The sequence below is a fragment of the Glycine max genome, chromosome 3 (genome assembly GCF_000004515.6).
Source record: "Glycine max cultivar Williams 82 chromosome 3, Glycine_max_v4.0, whole genome shotgun sequence".
Taxonomy (NCBI): domain Eukaryota; kingdom Viridiplantae; phylum Streptophyta; class Magnoliopsida; order Fabales; family Fabaceae; genus Glycine; species Glycine max.
Window position 1 is genome coordinate 37,363,197 of NC_016090.4, and position 16,926 is coordinate 37,380,122.

General features: G+C 32.7%; 2 protein-coding genes across 4 annotated transcripts; one reads left to right on the plus strand and one right to left on the minus strand.

Moving 5' to 3' along the window:
- The first annotated feature begins 3,745 nt into the window (after positions 1–3,745).
- LOC100786822 (uncharacterized) lies at positions 3,746–11,781 on the plus strand. 2 transcript variants are annotated; one of them, XM_006576805.3, is made up of 9 exons: positions 3,746–3,925; positions 4,039–4,231; positions 5,459–5,827; positions 5,906–6,165; positions 8,011–8,152; positions 8,310–8,681; positions 8,797–8,928; positions 9,009–9,137; positions 9,250–11,781. In XM_006576805.3, exons 2-9 carry the CDS (start codon positions 4,103–4,105, stop codon positions 11,539–11,541), a joined length of 3,825 nt encoding a protein of 1,274 aa, XP_006576868.1. In that variant the 5' UTR covers positions 3,746–3,925; positions 4,039–4,102; the 3' UTR covers positions 11,542–11,781. The 2 variants fall into 2 exon arrangements, with proteins under 2 accessions (XP_006576868.1, XP_006576869.1); XM_006576806.3 differs by having other exon boundaries at positions 4,039–4,207.
- A 1,739-nt stretch (positions 11,782–13,520) lies between these two features.
- Positions 13,521–16,291, minus strand: LOC100305496 (S-adenosylmethionine-dependent methyltransferase superfamily protein). Of its 2 annotated transcripts, XR_005890628.1 has the most exons (3): positions 15,630–16,289; positions 13,876–14,158; positions 13,521–13,785 (listed from the first exon to the last, which is right to left on the minus strand). XR_005890628.1 is itself a non-coding variant. In NM_001249289.2 (2 exons), exons 1-2 carry the CDS (start codon positions 16,180–16,182, stop codon positions 14,389–14,391), a joined length of 753 nt encoding a protein of 250 aa, NP_001236218.2. In that variant the 5' UTR covers positions 16,183–16,291; the 3' UTR covers positions 14,251–14,388. The 2 variants fall into 2 exon arrangements, 1 of the variants encoding a protein (NP_001236218.2); NM_001249289.2 differs by lacking the exons at positions 13,521–13,785; positions 13,876–14,158 and adding an exon at positions 14,251–14,588 and having other exon boundaries at positions 15,630–16,291.
- Positions 16,292–16,926: the final 635 nt, after the last annotated feature.

Below are 16,926 nucleotides of genomic sequence, written 5' to 3' on the forward strand. Positions count from 1 at the left end.
GTTATAACTTAAAGATGCTCTAAGTCAAAGAATACTTAGGGTGTTTGTTGAATGAACATATGTTAAACTACTTAGGTTAAGAAGTGAGAAGTGGGTTGAGAAATGATACTTGTATCTTTTGAAAATATACTGAAACTTGGTGGTTAATCATCTACTTGACTAGCTAGTCTCAATAATAGAGACAGACAATATAAAAAATTGTGTTTTTATTTTTTTTATTTTTTGCTTTTTGTTATCTAACCGTATGTTTCAAAACATGTTGTTATCTTGATTTTGAAAAGGATTTTATAACAAAAGTCTTTTGCAACCGTTCTTCTTGAAAATGATTTTAGTTTATTGTTTGTCCATTAGAAAAAATTTGCATCTTCCGAAAAGGATTTGCGAACGAACAAAATTTATAATATAATTCAACCTCTTTTTGTGTTTCTTGAGTCTTACAATAGTACATTTCTGAACTTTGGAATTCAAGCTAAAGGATATTTCCTTTTATTTTTATTTTTAATTTTGAAGCCATTTGAAATTAATTCAAGTAACAAAGATAGGTGAAAGTTTATATGATTATGTTTTAATATAAAATGAAGAAAATAAAATTTAAAAGACTTTAAAAAAAGATGTTTCTGTCTCTTGCTAGTTTTTTTTTTTTTTTGCAATACATCCTCTTGTTCTTATATTGAATTAGCCTCTGGTAGAAAAAAAATTAAGAGGTGAGAGAGAGATGAAAATTATTTAGTTAGCTTAGTAAAAAAATTAGATTATAAATAATTTTAAAATTTGAGGAATCCACTAACATATATTCACTTATCTCTCTATTTCTCTTCTCACCTCTTTCCTATTTTTCTCCCATCAAACATCTTTCATTTCTTCTCTAATTTGTAGCCTATTTTAACTCATTCATTTTATTTCCATTCACCATATTTATATTCTTTCTATCAATAGGGCATTAAAGAGTTACTATAATGCTTATAATTTTTTTAGTTCCTCACAAATATTTTTATTTGAAAGTAAATAAGTAATATTGTTCAAGGAGCTATACTAACTGTGAGTATTTCTCTTCAATAAGATTCAAAATTTGGTTTTCTACATTGTGGGAGATGATTAAACTAATATTTTCGCTAAATTTAATCCCTATTGGTAAACAATGTGTTTTCTTACTAAACTTAATCCCTATCGCTAAACTTTACCTTATGCATTACACAAGATAAATATTTGCTTTTTATACAAATAAAAATTTATAATATATAAATATATTTGAATATATAAATTACATTTTAATTAAAATTATAATAAATAAATATTTTTAACATATAAACTTTATTTTTTTATTTATTAGAAAAACATTATATTGTGATACAATATTATTTTTTTTTAAATTCTTTTAAAAAAATATATTGAAATTTAATTTAAAAATAAAAAGGACAAATATAGATTTAAAGGAATAGGCAGTTAAGAAATCAAGTATACCAATAAAGATAAATTGATACTATTTTGAGATTGTTGGGAAATAATTTTTTTAGATTAGTTGTTAAATAAAATTAACTTTAAAATTGAAATTACAAAATGAATTTGGAAGAAAAAAAATTTAAAAAAAATTAAATTATCAATATATAGAATTAGGATAAAATATGTGACTCAATGAATATTAAAGATGTAAGTGACTCAAGTTCAGTTGAATTTAATTTGTCTATTTTTCAATTCAATCTAATTAAGTTTAATTGGGTTGGGTTGGGTTGGTTTAACTTTTTTTATCAAGTTGTACATTAAAAAAGTTTACCTTTTTAAGTCTTAAAAAATTAAGAAATTCCTTAATTTGATTAACAAACAAAGATAAATCATAAAGTTGTAATCAATTCATCTTTTAAGGCAACGACGAGTAATTATGGCGACAATGGTGTTTACAATACTAGGGTTTTAGGAAGAAACTCTCTCCACCCCTATTGTGGCTTGCGAGAGTGACTGAGACTCAATGACTTCGAGAGATGAATATCTCTGAGTGACTTGGAGATATGAATGCTTGTTTAGTGTATGTGGGTTGAGGGTTGAGTTTGGTCGGTTCTAAAATTTTAAATCCATTACCAACCTAGTTTTAATTGGGTTCATTAAAATAAAACTAATTCAACCCAATAACTCAATCTAACTCATAAAAATCTAATTGAGTTTGATTGGATTGGATGGATTCACGAGTTAAGTGTGATTCGCTTACACCCCTAATAATATATGATAATAACTACTAAACATATTTTTATACAAAAATAATTTTAAAAAATACTATTATTTTGAAGTAACTCATTTTCTTATAGGTTTAAAGTAACTCCTATATCTTGTTCAAGAATAATGATTCAGATTTATAATATGAGAATAAATATTGATAATATTTAAGTAGTTATTTTGTTATTAATTGGTACAACAAAGTTGTACAACAATGCATCAAATCCAACACGTCATTTGTTTAAAATGTTTATGTGATATATTTGTGCTTGTTTCAAGTTTTATATTTTATATAACATTATTTTTAAATATATTTTGAACAATATTCTCACTAAATCATTTATATGAGACGAGTGCATTAAATCAATTCTACAAAATAATTAAATTCCTGCAAAATGAGTAGTAAATAACATAACAAATGAAGAAAATTATTTTTAAAAATACATTGTATTATAATTAAATAATTTTTGAGGATAGATTTTTAAATAATACATAGGTTTAATTACCCATTTAGTCATTATAGTTCTCAAACTCATCAATTTTAGTCCTTATAGTTATTAAGTGAATTTTTTTAATACTTGAAGTTTAATAAGTGAATTTTTTAGTGATAGAGACCTTTTGAGAATTAAAATATAAACTTGAGGAATTAAATATTCACTTATTAATGATGGGAATTAAAAGGAATAAATTTGAAAACTATAAAGATGAAATGAGTAATTAAATCTAATATATAATATCAAATATTGGTATTATATGCTTTTTTTCATAAAGACTACAATTTCTTATATAGGAAACTTTCTTATCCAAGTCAAGTGAACCTATTATGTGTAAATTGCACTTTTCCTTCAAGTGTTTAATGTAATTATATATTTTGATTTGAACTCAAAACTACTTATAAGTTAGATGAAATAATTATGGTTAGTTATATTTTTTCTTTCTATTAAGTGTTTAACACAAATATACATTTATGATTCAAAGTTTTTTTGACCGAACAATTCAAACTTAAAACTACTAATTAAACGGAAACAATTATATCTCAATAAATCTATATGCTCAATAACACCATGATATGTTTTTAACATTATCATTCTTAAAATATACCATTCTCATATGTTTTATTCTAAAAAATATAACAACATGTTAAAAAATAAATAGAACCTAATCAATATATTATATCCTTGTTGTTGAAGAAGCAACCAATGAATATAACTATATAGTTTTTATTCACTCAATAGAATAGAAGAAAATCATCATATTTAAATATTGAGTTATTTTTCAACTTTATGAGTTATTTTTCAGAGAAAAATTATGAATTACAATCACCAAATTAATTATATTAATTCGATATTAATACTACCTAACTAATCTAAACTTTTTATTTTTTTATTTTGTGTGGTTGGGTGCTAAATCCTTGGTGATAAGTAACAAATAGTGGGCTTTATTGTTGCTTTTGAGATTTTTACCGCGTAGGGAAGCAACATGAGCATTTCCAAATTACCAATATACACGAAAAAAAAAATCAAATCCTTATTTTCTTTCTTTTCTCCAAAAAAATAAAAATAAAATATATTCATTCACACAGGCAGTTGCTCACACCTCCAAATCTCATGGTCTCCATCTCAATCCTCTTTCGATCAAAAACCCTTAGCTCTTCTCTCTCTCATACATACACACACTCTCAATTCTTGCACATCTTCCATCGGCGTTGGCGTCTTCATTGGTTCGGTTTCAATTTGATATCGGATGTTCATTTGATCTATCTGTTGTTTCTGTTTTTTTTTTCTTATTAATCCTCGCTTATTTTGTTTTGCATCCGATTGGTGTGGATTTCAGAATTGGTTAAAATTGACATGAACGGTGGAAAAATTGGTGAATGAATCTCGCAGAGTTTTGAAAAATGCCGGGATTAGCGCAAAGGAATGAACACCAACTTACTAATGGCTCATCCACGCCGACGTGTTCGCTCTCTGCGAATAGATTCTGGTCGAAGAATTCGGACGAGGTTTGCTACAATCAGCTCCAGAAGGTGCTGAATTCTTCTTATTTTAATTGATTTTTTTTCGTATTGGATTTTGGATTGTTGCTGGATCACTGTTTTGGATTGATTGTTGTGTTATTAGTGATGGTTTGATTGGGTTTATATTGGATCTTACTGTGGGAACACTTGTTTGATTACTTTTGCGGGGTTTGGATTTATAGTTTAAGTGTTTTTTCTGATTGATAAATGTCATTCAGTGATGGTTTCTGATATTTCTTGTTACTTGTTCATTTGTTGTCCATTGAACAATATTTGCGCAACTGTTCGAACTCATGGTTTACACGGATGATACTTTTCTAGCCGGGGCAATGAATTATCGACAGTGAACCACACAAACTTCAAAATGGATTTTAAAGTACACGGCTCAGAGTCGGACACTAACAGATACTTCTATTTGTGTCCTACCATTTTTAACTTTTATTTTCTTTTAAATTTTGTAACTATACGGATGGTACAATGCCGCAATAATGAGACAGATAATATTATTTATTGTGTCTACAACGATTGAAATGTTGCTTTTGAAACATTAAGTTCTCTACTTTTAGTATTTAGTTATGTGTTAATATTATTTTTGTATGTTATACCCTTGTTACGTGTTGTCTCATGTTATTTTAAAAATTCTTATTATCTCCCTTGTTTATTTCAAGGCTTTAAAATACAGTCCGCTGCTGCAATTGTGGTTGCAATATCAAGGCTTTTGTGATTGCACCACGACTGCAACTGGGGATGCATCAACCATATTTATCCACAATATCAAGGACCGCAAGAAAACCACAACTGCAACCGCAATTTAAAACCTTGGTTTATTTTGTATCGTATTTGTGTCTGTGTCATATCCATGCTTCCTAGTTAATCAATGAAATTTGGCAGCTATCAAATTGTGGGAGTATGGGTTTAGAGAGGAAAGAGCTTCCTTGGGAATTGATGTTAATTCACACTAGTGGTTTTAAATTGTGGTTCAGGTTGCAGTGCAGTTGTGTTGTGATTGGCAATATTGCAGGGAATTGTGGGTAAATGCAGTCAATGTGGTTGTGAAAACCTTAGAAACAGCAATATCGCAGCCACAACAGTGGTTGCAATCTGCTACTTAAAACCATATTTCACAGAGATTAAGCTTTGACCTAGGTCATGCTTACCTTGTTCTCTTGATAAAAAATGCAACTTGTGACATGTTTACTTTGTCTCTTATTGGTGTATTACATTTTTGCCATACAGTTCTGGATTGAGCTGTCGCTGCAAGCTCGGCAAAAACTCTTGAGGATAGACAAACAATCCCTTTTTGAGCAAGCTCGTAAAAATATGTACTGCTCTAGGTGCAATGGGTTGCTTCTTGAGGGTTTTCTGCAGATTGCTATGTATGGGAAATCTTTGCAACAAGAAGGGGTGGATGCTCACTTTCCTTGCAACAGATCCGGAGGTTTGAAAAAGCTAAATAATGACGAATCAAGCATTATCAATGGATGCCAAGATGAAATTCAAGATCCATCTATCCATCCTTGGGGAGGTCTGACTACATCACGTGATGGCTCATTAACACTTATGAGCTGCTACTTGTATTCAAAGTCTTTGAAAGGACTGCAAATTGTAAGTGCATCTCATTTATATTAGATTCTCATCCCATTCTTTTCCCATTTGTATCTAAACTTTTGGTGCAAATGTTAGGTCTTTGATGGTGCACGTGCTAGGGAGAGGGAAAGGGAACTGCTTTATCCTGATGCTTGTGGCGGGGGAGGCCGTGGTTGGATAAGTCAAGGAATAGTTAGTTATGGCAGAGGACATGGGACAAGAGAAACGTGTGCCCTGCATACTGCCAGACTTTCATGCGATACACTAGTGGATTTTTGGTCAGCACTGGGAGAGGAGACTCGGCTTTCTCTTTTAAGAATGAAGGAAGAAGATTTTATTGAGAGACTTATGTACAGGTGTCTATCGATTTTTTCGTTCCTTACACTGTCCTAACCCTTAGATAAGTGAGGATTGTTACTAATAATAATATAAATTTAATTCTAGAATCAGTCATACAGTTGAAATTGACATACAAAGAATGAGAATGTGGAACATGCCTCTGAAAGGTTTAAAATAAATTTCCTGAATATGACCATCTTTGTTAGGATCAGCTCGGAAAAGTGTTAGGTGGAATAATGAGAAAGAATAAAGATTTTGGGGGTTTGATATTCTTACCCATTATACACAAGTGATTTGTATTCAACTAACTATCTGTTGGATTCTTGGACAATTGAGCTGCCAGTTTGATGCTTAAAAAGGTAAACAGGGAACTCTATCATAGGCATGGAGTTAAAAAATTCTCTAGCAACATACTCCAGATGCAGTAAATGATGATTAAATAGTGATTCATGGATTTTTAGGTTGAAAATTAGAACTTTATCAAGGATAGCTGTATGGGGGAGAGCTTTTTATTATATGTCAGTTATGTGATGTTCTTCAGTTTTTTGTTGAATATGTGCATCTTCTGTCTGCTTTCATGTTTCCATGGAACTCCCTTACCCAGGGTCAGCTAAAGGATGAATCTATTAATTGCATTTCTTGGCATAGCCCTAGCTCGTCTGATATTTTGAAGGGTTTTCCCCGATTCTTGCTTATGATAGTTTAGATTAGACATTGTATGATTATTATAACATACAATCCTGGAGAAGCAGCATGATTCAGGCTGTTATAGGACAGCCATCATTTATGACATCGCAAGGTTTAGGCAATTGGATTACTTGGGACTTGTGGATTGTATACACAAGTAGTTTTGATAAGAAATGATAATTTTGTTGGAGAGAATTAGATACTTTGGGACTTTATGGACTGTAGATATGGACTATTAGGTAAAAACTGATTATGCTATGTAAGAGTTGTTTTCATGCAATTATTGAGAAGATAAATCAACAGATGAGCTGTTGTTAGGATTGAAACTGACATTATTCTCCACTCAAATGGTTTGGTGATTACTGATTTTCATTAAGGTTTTAGGCAATAATTTAGCTAAAAGATTAATGTCCACTGACCTTTTGTGATGGTGATCTTGTTTGTCAAAAGATTTGTTAAAAGGTAACACAAGCGGAGTGAGTATAATGAGATCCTTAGTTAATGGAACTTGAGTTAAGAAAGACAAAGAAACAAGAAAAGAATTTGAAGAATAGTCTATTAGTTATAAATTATGGACAAGTCAGCTTCTGTTCCTTCAAAGTGATTTTACAAAGGCACCTTGGTAGATTAGAATGTTAACTTTATCTTTCTGATATAAATTGGAAAAACTATCTATTATAGATTCACTGCACTATTTTATTTTTGCCTGTTATTACTGGTTTATTGAAGTTTTGAGTGTTATGTCTCTGGAGTTACATGTTCTGTCAGCAAAAAAATATTAAGGGAAACTGTTTATTTAAAATTTCCAATATTGTGTCTGGTGCTGTCTCATTGTACTGGGTCAAAGAACTTGCTACTTTCTATCATCAGGTGGGTCTTTTTGTGTTATTAGAGTTAGACTACTGATTTTTATTTTTAATTTTTAGTCATTTTTTTGAACATTTTGTACTAATTCTCATTTGAATACATAAACACAATGCCTATTCATTCATTCCTAGTATGATTTAATCTATTTTTTCATCATCAGAAACTATATGTGAAGCTTTGCTTCAAAGCTTTATAGTATTTGGTGAGATCCCTTTTTCTCTATATATATATGCACACAATTGTATGTTTTTAAGGATAAGGATGTTTTATGCTTTTGGTTTTTATTAATGAGTTACCATATCTATCAGGTTCGATAGCAAGAGATTTTGCAGAGATTGTAGAAGAAATGTTATTCGAGAATTCAAGGAACTAAAAGAACTGAGGCGCATGTGCAGAGAACCTCGTTGCACCAGCTGGTTTTGTGTTGCTGACTCTGCCTTTCAATATGAGGTGTGACTTTCACATTTCTATCCTGTAAAACCTATGGTGATTGAGATTTTGGTGGAAGAGTCTATGGAGTATCTATGAAAAGATTGTTTTATCAAGCTATCGGCAACTAGAATAGAAGTTCTACCTAACACGACATCTACCCATTTGCTTTTATTAGGTATCTGATGACTCAGTTCAAGCTGATTGGCGCCAGACATTTGCTGATGCATCGGGAACCTATCATCACTTTGAGTGGGCTGTGGGGACAACTGAAGGAAAATCTGACATTTTGGAATTTGAAAATGTTGGATTGAATGGATGTGTTCGAGCCAGTGGCCTGGATCTTGGTGGCTTGAGTGCATGTTTTGTTACCCTCCGAGCTTGGAGATTAGATGGACGCTGTACTGAACTTACTGTTAAAGCTCATTCCTTGAAGGGTCAACAGTGTGTACATTGCAGGTTAATTGTAGGAGATGGTTATGTTACAATCACAAAAGGGGAAAGTATCAGAAGGTTCTTTGAGCATGCTGAAGAGGCCGAGGAAGAAGAGGTAATGCAAGTTTCACTGAGAAAATAATCCTTGTTAATTATCCATCATTCATTTGATTTTGATAATTAGTCATGAGGAATTTGTAAGTTTGATGTTATATAATGTATGCTCTCAGGATGATGATTCAGTTGACAAGGATGGGAATGAGCTTGATGGAGAATGCTCCCGTCCCCAAAAGCATGCAAAAAGCCCTGAACTTGCTCGAGAATTTCTTCTAGATGCTGCCACTATTATTTTCAAAGAACAGGCATGTTTAGCACTAGTATTATTTTCTGTGCTTGTTTTTGTTGTTCAACCAGATAACCACTGACTGTACTATCCTTTCAGGTTGAAAAGGCTTTCAGAGAAGGAACAGCACGTCAAAATGCACACAGCATATTTGTTTGTCTTGCACTAAAACTGCTGGAGGATCGAGTGCACGTGGCATGCAAAGAAATCATTACCTTGGAAAAGCAGGTCTTAGTTATTATGCTTTTAGGAAAAAGGCTGTTGGGGACAGGAAAAAAAGCTCTTGTGTCTATTTTTAGAATACATTTCCTAAATCTCAATTGCATGATTTTGTCTACAGATGAAGCTTCTTGAAGAAGAAGAAAAGGAAAAACGTGAAGAAGAAGAACGCAAGGAGCGGAGAAGGACAAAGGAACGGGAGAAAAAGCTTAGAAGGAAGGAAAGACTAAAAGGAAAAGAAAAAGAAAAGAAGTGTTCTGAATCAAATGATGCTCTTGGTTCTCCTGAAATCTCAAAGAAAGAATTGTCTGCAGTTGCTGATATGGAGCAAAATACTCCTATTAGCTGCAGTAATTTAGTTATTGAAACAGATGAAACTAATCTATTGAGGGATGATTCTCCTAACATCGAAGATGAAGAATTCTCTAGTGAGTGTAGTACTTTGAAACCACAAGACCTCTCTTATGATGATTGTGAGGAAGAAATTTCAAATGCAGAAGATGAGATGGGTCAGTCTACAATTGAACAATCAATGTCTTCTCATCGAAAACTAAGATGTAGGAAAGAATTTCAACTTGATATGCCTATGAAGTGGTCTGACAGACGACGATATGCAGTTGTTTCAGAAAATAGTGTGATGGTTTGCAGATCTGAGCCAAGACATTATGGAGAGAGTTTTGTGACATCATCCAGGGTAATGAATGGGTTGAATAGGCAATCAAGAATAAATTTCCCAACAAAATCCAATTGTCGAAATGTTGGTCCTCCCAAGTATAATGAGAAGTTTTATAGTTCCAAGAACCGGATGAATGAAAAATGTGATATTCATTCTTGCAGTTGTAGCTTGAATAATGAATCTAAGACTAGGGTTGAGCAACATTCTCCTATGACCAGAGTTAGGCGGGAGACAAAACCTACCTGTCAGTCTGAATCTGCAAGAGATACATCCAAGCAATTTTGTCGTGGTAATAAGAATAATCAAGTAGCCTATATGCATGAGAGTAATGGAAGACCCAAAAGCAAAATCATCTCAGGGAACTGCCCCACCAGGGATTTGTTTCAATCGAAGAAAGTTTGGGAGCCTATAGAATCTCAAAAGAAATATCCTTGCAGTAATTCTGATTCTGATGCTATTTTGAGGTCCACTAAAGTTGAAGGAACTCAGTCTGATCTGGTCAAGTTGTCTATTGGAGAAGCTGTTGATTCAGGTGGAAATGATGACAAGGAATGTAATTCAAAAAGATTTAGTGGAATGGATGAAAGCTGTCAAAATGATTTTCACGTAGAAGCTGAAGGTTCTTGTAGCTCTACGGAAATTGCTTTGGAGGAATCTGGAATTTGTCCAACTGGAGGCTTTGCCTTAAATAATTCTTCTGATCCAACTCAAAGTAGCACTTTTAGTTCTGATAACTGCTCATCATGCCTAAGTGAGGGTGATAATAATACAACCTCGTCAAACCATGAAAATACAGAATCCTCAATCACATCGGATTCAGAAGATGTTAGCCAGCAATCTGAAGTAAGAAATAATTCGGATTGTGTGGAAACTGTCTTGTCTCATTGTCATGAAGTTGCTGTAGAGAATAGCCAGAATGCAAGTGGTGAGGGTTTGACAAGAAAATCAAGTTCACTGATTGGTCTGTCCTTGGATGGTACAAGAAATTATGCATTGGGGAATCTTGTGGAAACTGCCCAAAATTTTGACAATTGTTTTTCCACCACTAATGTGTGTTCTCAACTTCAAAGTATGCTTCCACCGTTGTCAAACCAAAATATACATTTTCCAGTGTTTCAAGCTCCTTCAGCAATGGGTTATTTCCATCAAAATCCAGTTTCATGGCCAGCAGCTCCCACAAATGGGTTGATACCCTTCCCACACTCAAATCCCTATTTATTTGCTGGCCCTCTTGGATATGGCTTAAATGAGGACCCACGCTTCAGCTTGCGGTATGGAGCCTTACAGCAACCAACGTCCTTATTCAACCCTGGTGTTCCAGTTTATCAGCCAGTTGCCAGAGCTAATGTCTTAAATGCAGAGGAGCGGACTCAAGTTTCCAAGCCAGCTTCTTTGCCAGAGCATCTTAACGGATCTGTTGCAGAAATGGTCTTTCCAGCTGGACCTATTTCCAAGAGACCAGCATCACATGGAGAAGTTAGGCATGATAATTCTTCCAAGCCACTTGAGAATAAAAATGATTTTTCCTTGTTTCATTTTGGTGGACCTGTAGCCCTATCAACTGGATGTAAATCGGCATTCACTTCTTTGAATGGTGATACTGTTGGCGATTTTTCCTCAAAAAGTTCAGCAGATCATGTCGAGAAGGTTCATAATTGCAATAAGAAAGAGACTCCCGCCATGGAGGAATACAACTTGTTTGCAGCAAGTAATAACCTAAGGTTTTCAATTTTTTAAAATGATAAGGTGAGAAGTATTAGGTGGCTGTTGTCGAATCCAGTCCCTATCTTCACATATGGTAATGGAGGTTTGAGTACCTTGTAATTTGGTGAACAATAAGCTTCCTTTCAGCAATTTCCAATTTAGCCTATAGCTTGATTAGTTAATTGTTGCCCAATTGTCTCTATTCTTTTTATTTTTTTTGGTGTAGAGAAAGATTGAGAGTGCTGGTATTTTAAAGATTTTTTTGTGAGGTCATAATCACCCTAAAGTTTCAATGAAGCATTTGTTCTTCATAATTCTTTTTGTTATACTGAAACTAAAGCAGTCTTTATAGTGAAAAGCTGTATTGGAGTTTGAGCTGACATTGTCATTATTATGATTATTGAATTCAAATTTAGATCCTTTCATGCGAATCTCACAGTTTTGTCGTGTAGAGACATGCAAAAGATTTAAGTGTTCATAGTTTTAATGGGGGGTCTGATGTGTAGATTAATTGGAAGTGGGATAGGTCTTGTTCAGCCATATTTGCTCTGTTCTACTTTCTTTGGTGCTTTGCCTTTTTGAGGTGAAAATTCTGAGGTATTCTTGATGGAATACTCGTGAGGATTGAAGTTTGATTTGAAACTTCTGAATTGAAAGTTTACTAGGGTAAATCAATAAAAAAAATCACAATAAGTATGATTTTTAAAAGTTATCAAATATAAACTTAAATTTGATTTTGATTCCTAACAAATATTACTTTTTTGTGTTTCTTAATAAATTTTTGTTTTACATTAAATCTTTTGATAAAATAATATTATTTTTGGTCTTTGATATTTTATTTTAATTCTTAATAAATTAACAAATTTTATTTCTATTAATTACAAATATTTTTTTTTACTAGGAAGCAAATCCAAAATTTGCTCATTTATGATAATCTCAACATTGATTTCATAAAACTTTTACTTTATAATAAAATATATTTTATTAACAGAAAATATTTAAGGATTAAGATCTTATCTAGTGAAACCATAACCTCCTACAAAAACACTCCTAATTCTCAAATTGTATAAATACTCCTTTGATTTTGTTATCATATATATGAAGTATTAAATAATTTTATCAAGATAAAAATATGTTTTTCATCTCTTTAAATATTGAAATATTTAGAATCCATGCTTCTGAAATTTCTAGTATGTTTTTCATTTTCATAAAATATAAATTTGTGATATTCTAACTCAGAGAGCCAACATTTTACAGGATGAACAACATACTCAAAATTCCACAGAAAGAAATTTTAAACATTTTAACATTTATAAGGTCAAAAAGTTTTATGATTAGTTTTCGCTAAAACACTTTACTGTCCCTTCTATTGAAATCTCTCATCCCCAATCTTTATACCAATAATTTGAATAAACTTCCAAATTCATGAGTGATTGACACATTAGCTTTTGAGCGATTAAAATTACATTCGTGGTTTTAATAAATTACAAATGTCAACCACTTAAGTCTCACTGGTTAAGTGCCTTTTATTTTTTTTAATGACAATAACATGAAAACTCGACCTCATGAAAATTACTCAAGTTCCTCATCACTCGTGCAATCATGCTATATTAACCACTCCCGTCTCTGTCAATGTGTCTAGCTTAAACCTAACAGAACACATGGCATGTTAAATAAGTAATGCAAAATAAAATTTCCTGAATTGAAATTATATTTTCCAACTGGTTTTAAATTACCTCCCCACTATTATGGAACAATGTTTTGGGGGAAAGGGAGTATAAAATCTCTTCCACGTTCCTCCATAACCTTAATCTTCCTTGATTCATCTTTCCCAAATTCGCCTTTTCGATTTCTCAATAAGCCTACGCCTAATGACCTCATCAGTTTCAAGTTCTCCATCTCATCTCTAGCCTAATGATCTCATCAGTTTCAAGTTTCCACCTCGACAATTTAACCTATAATCTCCACAAGCCTCAAGCTCACTTGCAAATAATAAACCCATAAAAAGTTCATAATCAAACAAACTCACCACTACATTTCATTCCATCAAAACCTCAACTAAACCTCAATTCTATCCAAAACTGTACTACAAAAAGTCACACAAAAACTAGAATAAAAAACACTGAAAACCACCGTCCTCCCCAAGTCAGATTGCCATCCAAAAAGAGCTTTTCAACCTGTCTGTAATTGACCACACCTTGATGTAGCATTCACAGCTCTCCTCTGAAGCATATTTTCCAGTCATAGGCAAATCAACATCATCAGAAGCTCATCAAGCTAGAAATAGAATTGAGAACCTTAGCACCATTCCAACCATAAAATTAGAACCATCATTCTCTAATACAAGAAAACTCATTGGACACTCACCATCTTCAGAACCCCAAGTCAAATCACAAGACTTGTTCTACTGTCAAACCAGTCTCTGCATCATCTAACCTTCAACCACTAGAGCTACTTGACCTCAATTAGAAATGTAACCATACCCAAGGTTTAGCAAGCCATCACACATCTTGGTGAATTTTGATAGCAGAGCCAGCAACTTCTGATGTTTGGTCTTTGTCATTGATGATTGTGGCACTCGACAATGAAACTTGGTGTTGATTTGATTTGGATTGAATAGAGAAAGGTGGTCTTGGTTGAGTTTGTGAAACTATTGAAATATTGAAAGTGAGGCATTTTAAGAGATGGAGGAATTTGATTTTGACACAAAACGTTCCAAGAACCATGCAAGATTTTACCAGTGAGGGGAAAGCTATCATATCAATCAAATTATATTATTTTATAATTTTTCAACCAAAAATTCAAGCTAATAATCAAGAAGGAAAACACCATATAAAAAGTTCAATCAAATTGTGTATTCAAATGTACACACTCTAGTTTTTAAGCTCTCGAGCAGATCAAAACGGCTAAATAAAGGCCAGGTTCATCCACAAATTCAGCCACGTCAAAAGAATGGGCAGCTGCAACACTTTGTAAATATGTTTTATTAGGTAGGTCAGAAACTACTACATCTGGGTACTGTTTTCGTTGCTGTTCTAATACTTCTTTCCCTTTAGGATGACTGATAATCACCCTTCCACCTACAGGTCAAATCCAAAATTAAATAAAGAAAACAACTTGGGAGCACTGACCTAAACTTCATGAGGCAAGAATATTGAGCTAAGAATAAGAAAAATAACATGGAGCACTAAGAAAATCCATCAAGTTTACTGGCAATACAGTCAAGTATACACAAAACTAGTAAAATAAAAATAAAGATGACACTTTTATAAATTATCATCTAATTAAAACATAGCCATAAAAACAAATCAACAGCCGAGTAATAATAGTTGTTAAAAAATCCAGCGTTTCAGGAATGTTTCTTTTGAAGCAATTTCTTGTCTTCACTCGTGAAACACAAAATTACTCAAACCTTCATTACAAGAAAAAATTATTCAATGCTTCATGAAAGGCAAACTTTGAGCACAACATGTGTCTTGTTTGTGTCTCCGAACTAAATAGAATGACTGCTAATAATGAATGAAGTTCACGTATACAAAATAAAATATAGGAGTTCTAGCGACACACTATCTAATACACTGCTTTTACTACAATTTCTATTATTAGTTAAATAAGGAGTTTATCCAAACAGGGCCTAATTACAGAGTTCTGACACACCTTCTCCATAACTTTTTATATAGGAAAACAAAATAAAAAGGCAAAATGAATTACACTTTTTTTTTCATAAGTTAAAATTAGCTTTTATGCATATGTTAATTTATTTGTTTAACTTCTCCAAAAGGTGATTTTAACATGTGTATAAGCTAATTTTAACTTAGAGAAGCTTAATTTATTTTACCTTCTTATTTTCTTCCCCTATACGTGCATATTGAGAAATCTATCCAAACAGGGCCTTCAACCCATATAAGTTTGAAACATTTAAATAAATTTCAGCTAACAATAGAAAGTGTGTTTAAAATAATGTGGTAAAGAGTACAGAACTATCTCTAAAACAGTAAACAACCGAAGCAGCTATGTTGGGTTTCCTACCATATACAACACGCAATAAACAGAGGAAATAACACAGGAAATCATAACTAATTAGCAATTACAAAGATGTTGAAATCGAAGAGAAAACTCACCCGGTGCACATTTCCCAGCCAAAGACTCCAAAATTTGGTGGAGCTTGAAGGGCAACGCGGGAAGGAAATAAAGAAACACAGCATCAAAAGGAGCCCACTTTTCCGGAACATAAATAATCTCCCCTTGCCAACACTTAACCCTGTCATATTTTTCTTTAATGCAAGCCAGTGTCAGAAGCGAGTCATGAACAACAAACACAGAGGGAGTTAAACCCGCTAAGGAATCAACAAAGTCTTCTGACCCAGTTGAGACCAAAACCCTCGAACTCTGTTCGATGTTTCCGGAAGCTATAATGCGGTCAGTGGTTCGGTGTTCGGCGCAATCAAGCACGGACCAGTCCTTCTCGATGATTTCTGGGATGGAAACGAAGGACGCGCCCTCGGGGAGGGAAATGGGGGCGTCGATGTTCGAGTCTGTGGCTCGAAGAAAAGTGGGTTTTTGTGTCAGGGGAATTGGGGAGAGAGTGCGGAATATGGGTTGGTGTTTGGTTTGAAGAAAAGGGCGGAACTTGCATGGTGTGAGGATGAAGGAACCTAAAGAAATTGAATTCATGGAGGAAAGAACAGAGTTTTGAACTCAACTCAATGGAGGTGCAGAGTGTGTGTACAAACGAGGATAGAATAGACTCTTGAATTAGGGTCTACGCTACGGTGACCGACTAACTTCTACTATATTTTTTTTATTGGTACGAGAATTACAACATACTCAATTCACTCATACAATTTTATTCAATTAATTAAATTAAACTTTCTTATTTTGATAATTTATACAATATATTTCCTTGTTAAAAATCACCTTCCAAATTTGATAAAAAAAATAAAAAATCATCTTCCAAAACTGTCTCCTACCTTTATCATTGGTTTGTTTCGATCACGAGAGGTGAAACTGAGAAAAAGATAAGAAGAAAAAAATATAAATGATAAATGATAAATGATAAATGATAAATGAGTATAATTTAGGATTTAATTATTATGCAAAATGTAAAGAATTTTTATATGTCATATTTTAAAAAAATTCTAAAAAAAAGGTTTGATTTTATCCTAATTATCTTAAGTCACACCTGCTATGTGATTATTAGAAGAAAACAAACACATTATTTGATTGATTGGTGGCAAAAAAAAAATTTACACTATGATATATAACCGTTAAACTCTTTGATTTAAATGTATTCACCTAAAATATTTTTCTTTTACATTTTCAAAACAGTATTAGATTGTAACAAAAAAGAAGATTTTTTATAAGAAAATAAATAAAATTTTCACATATTACTTAAAGTAAATTACATTAACTATCCCT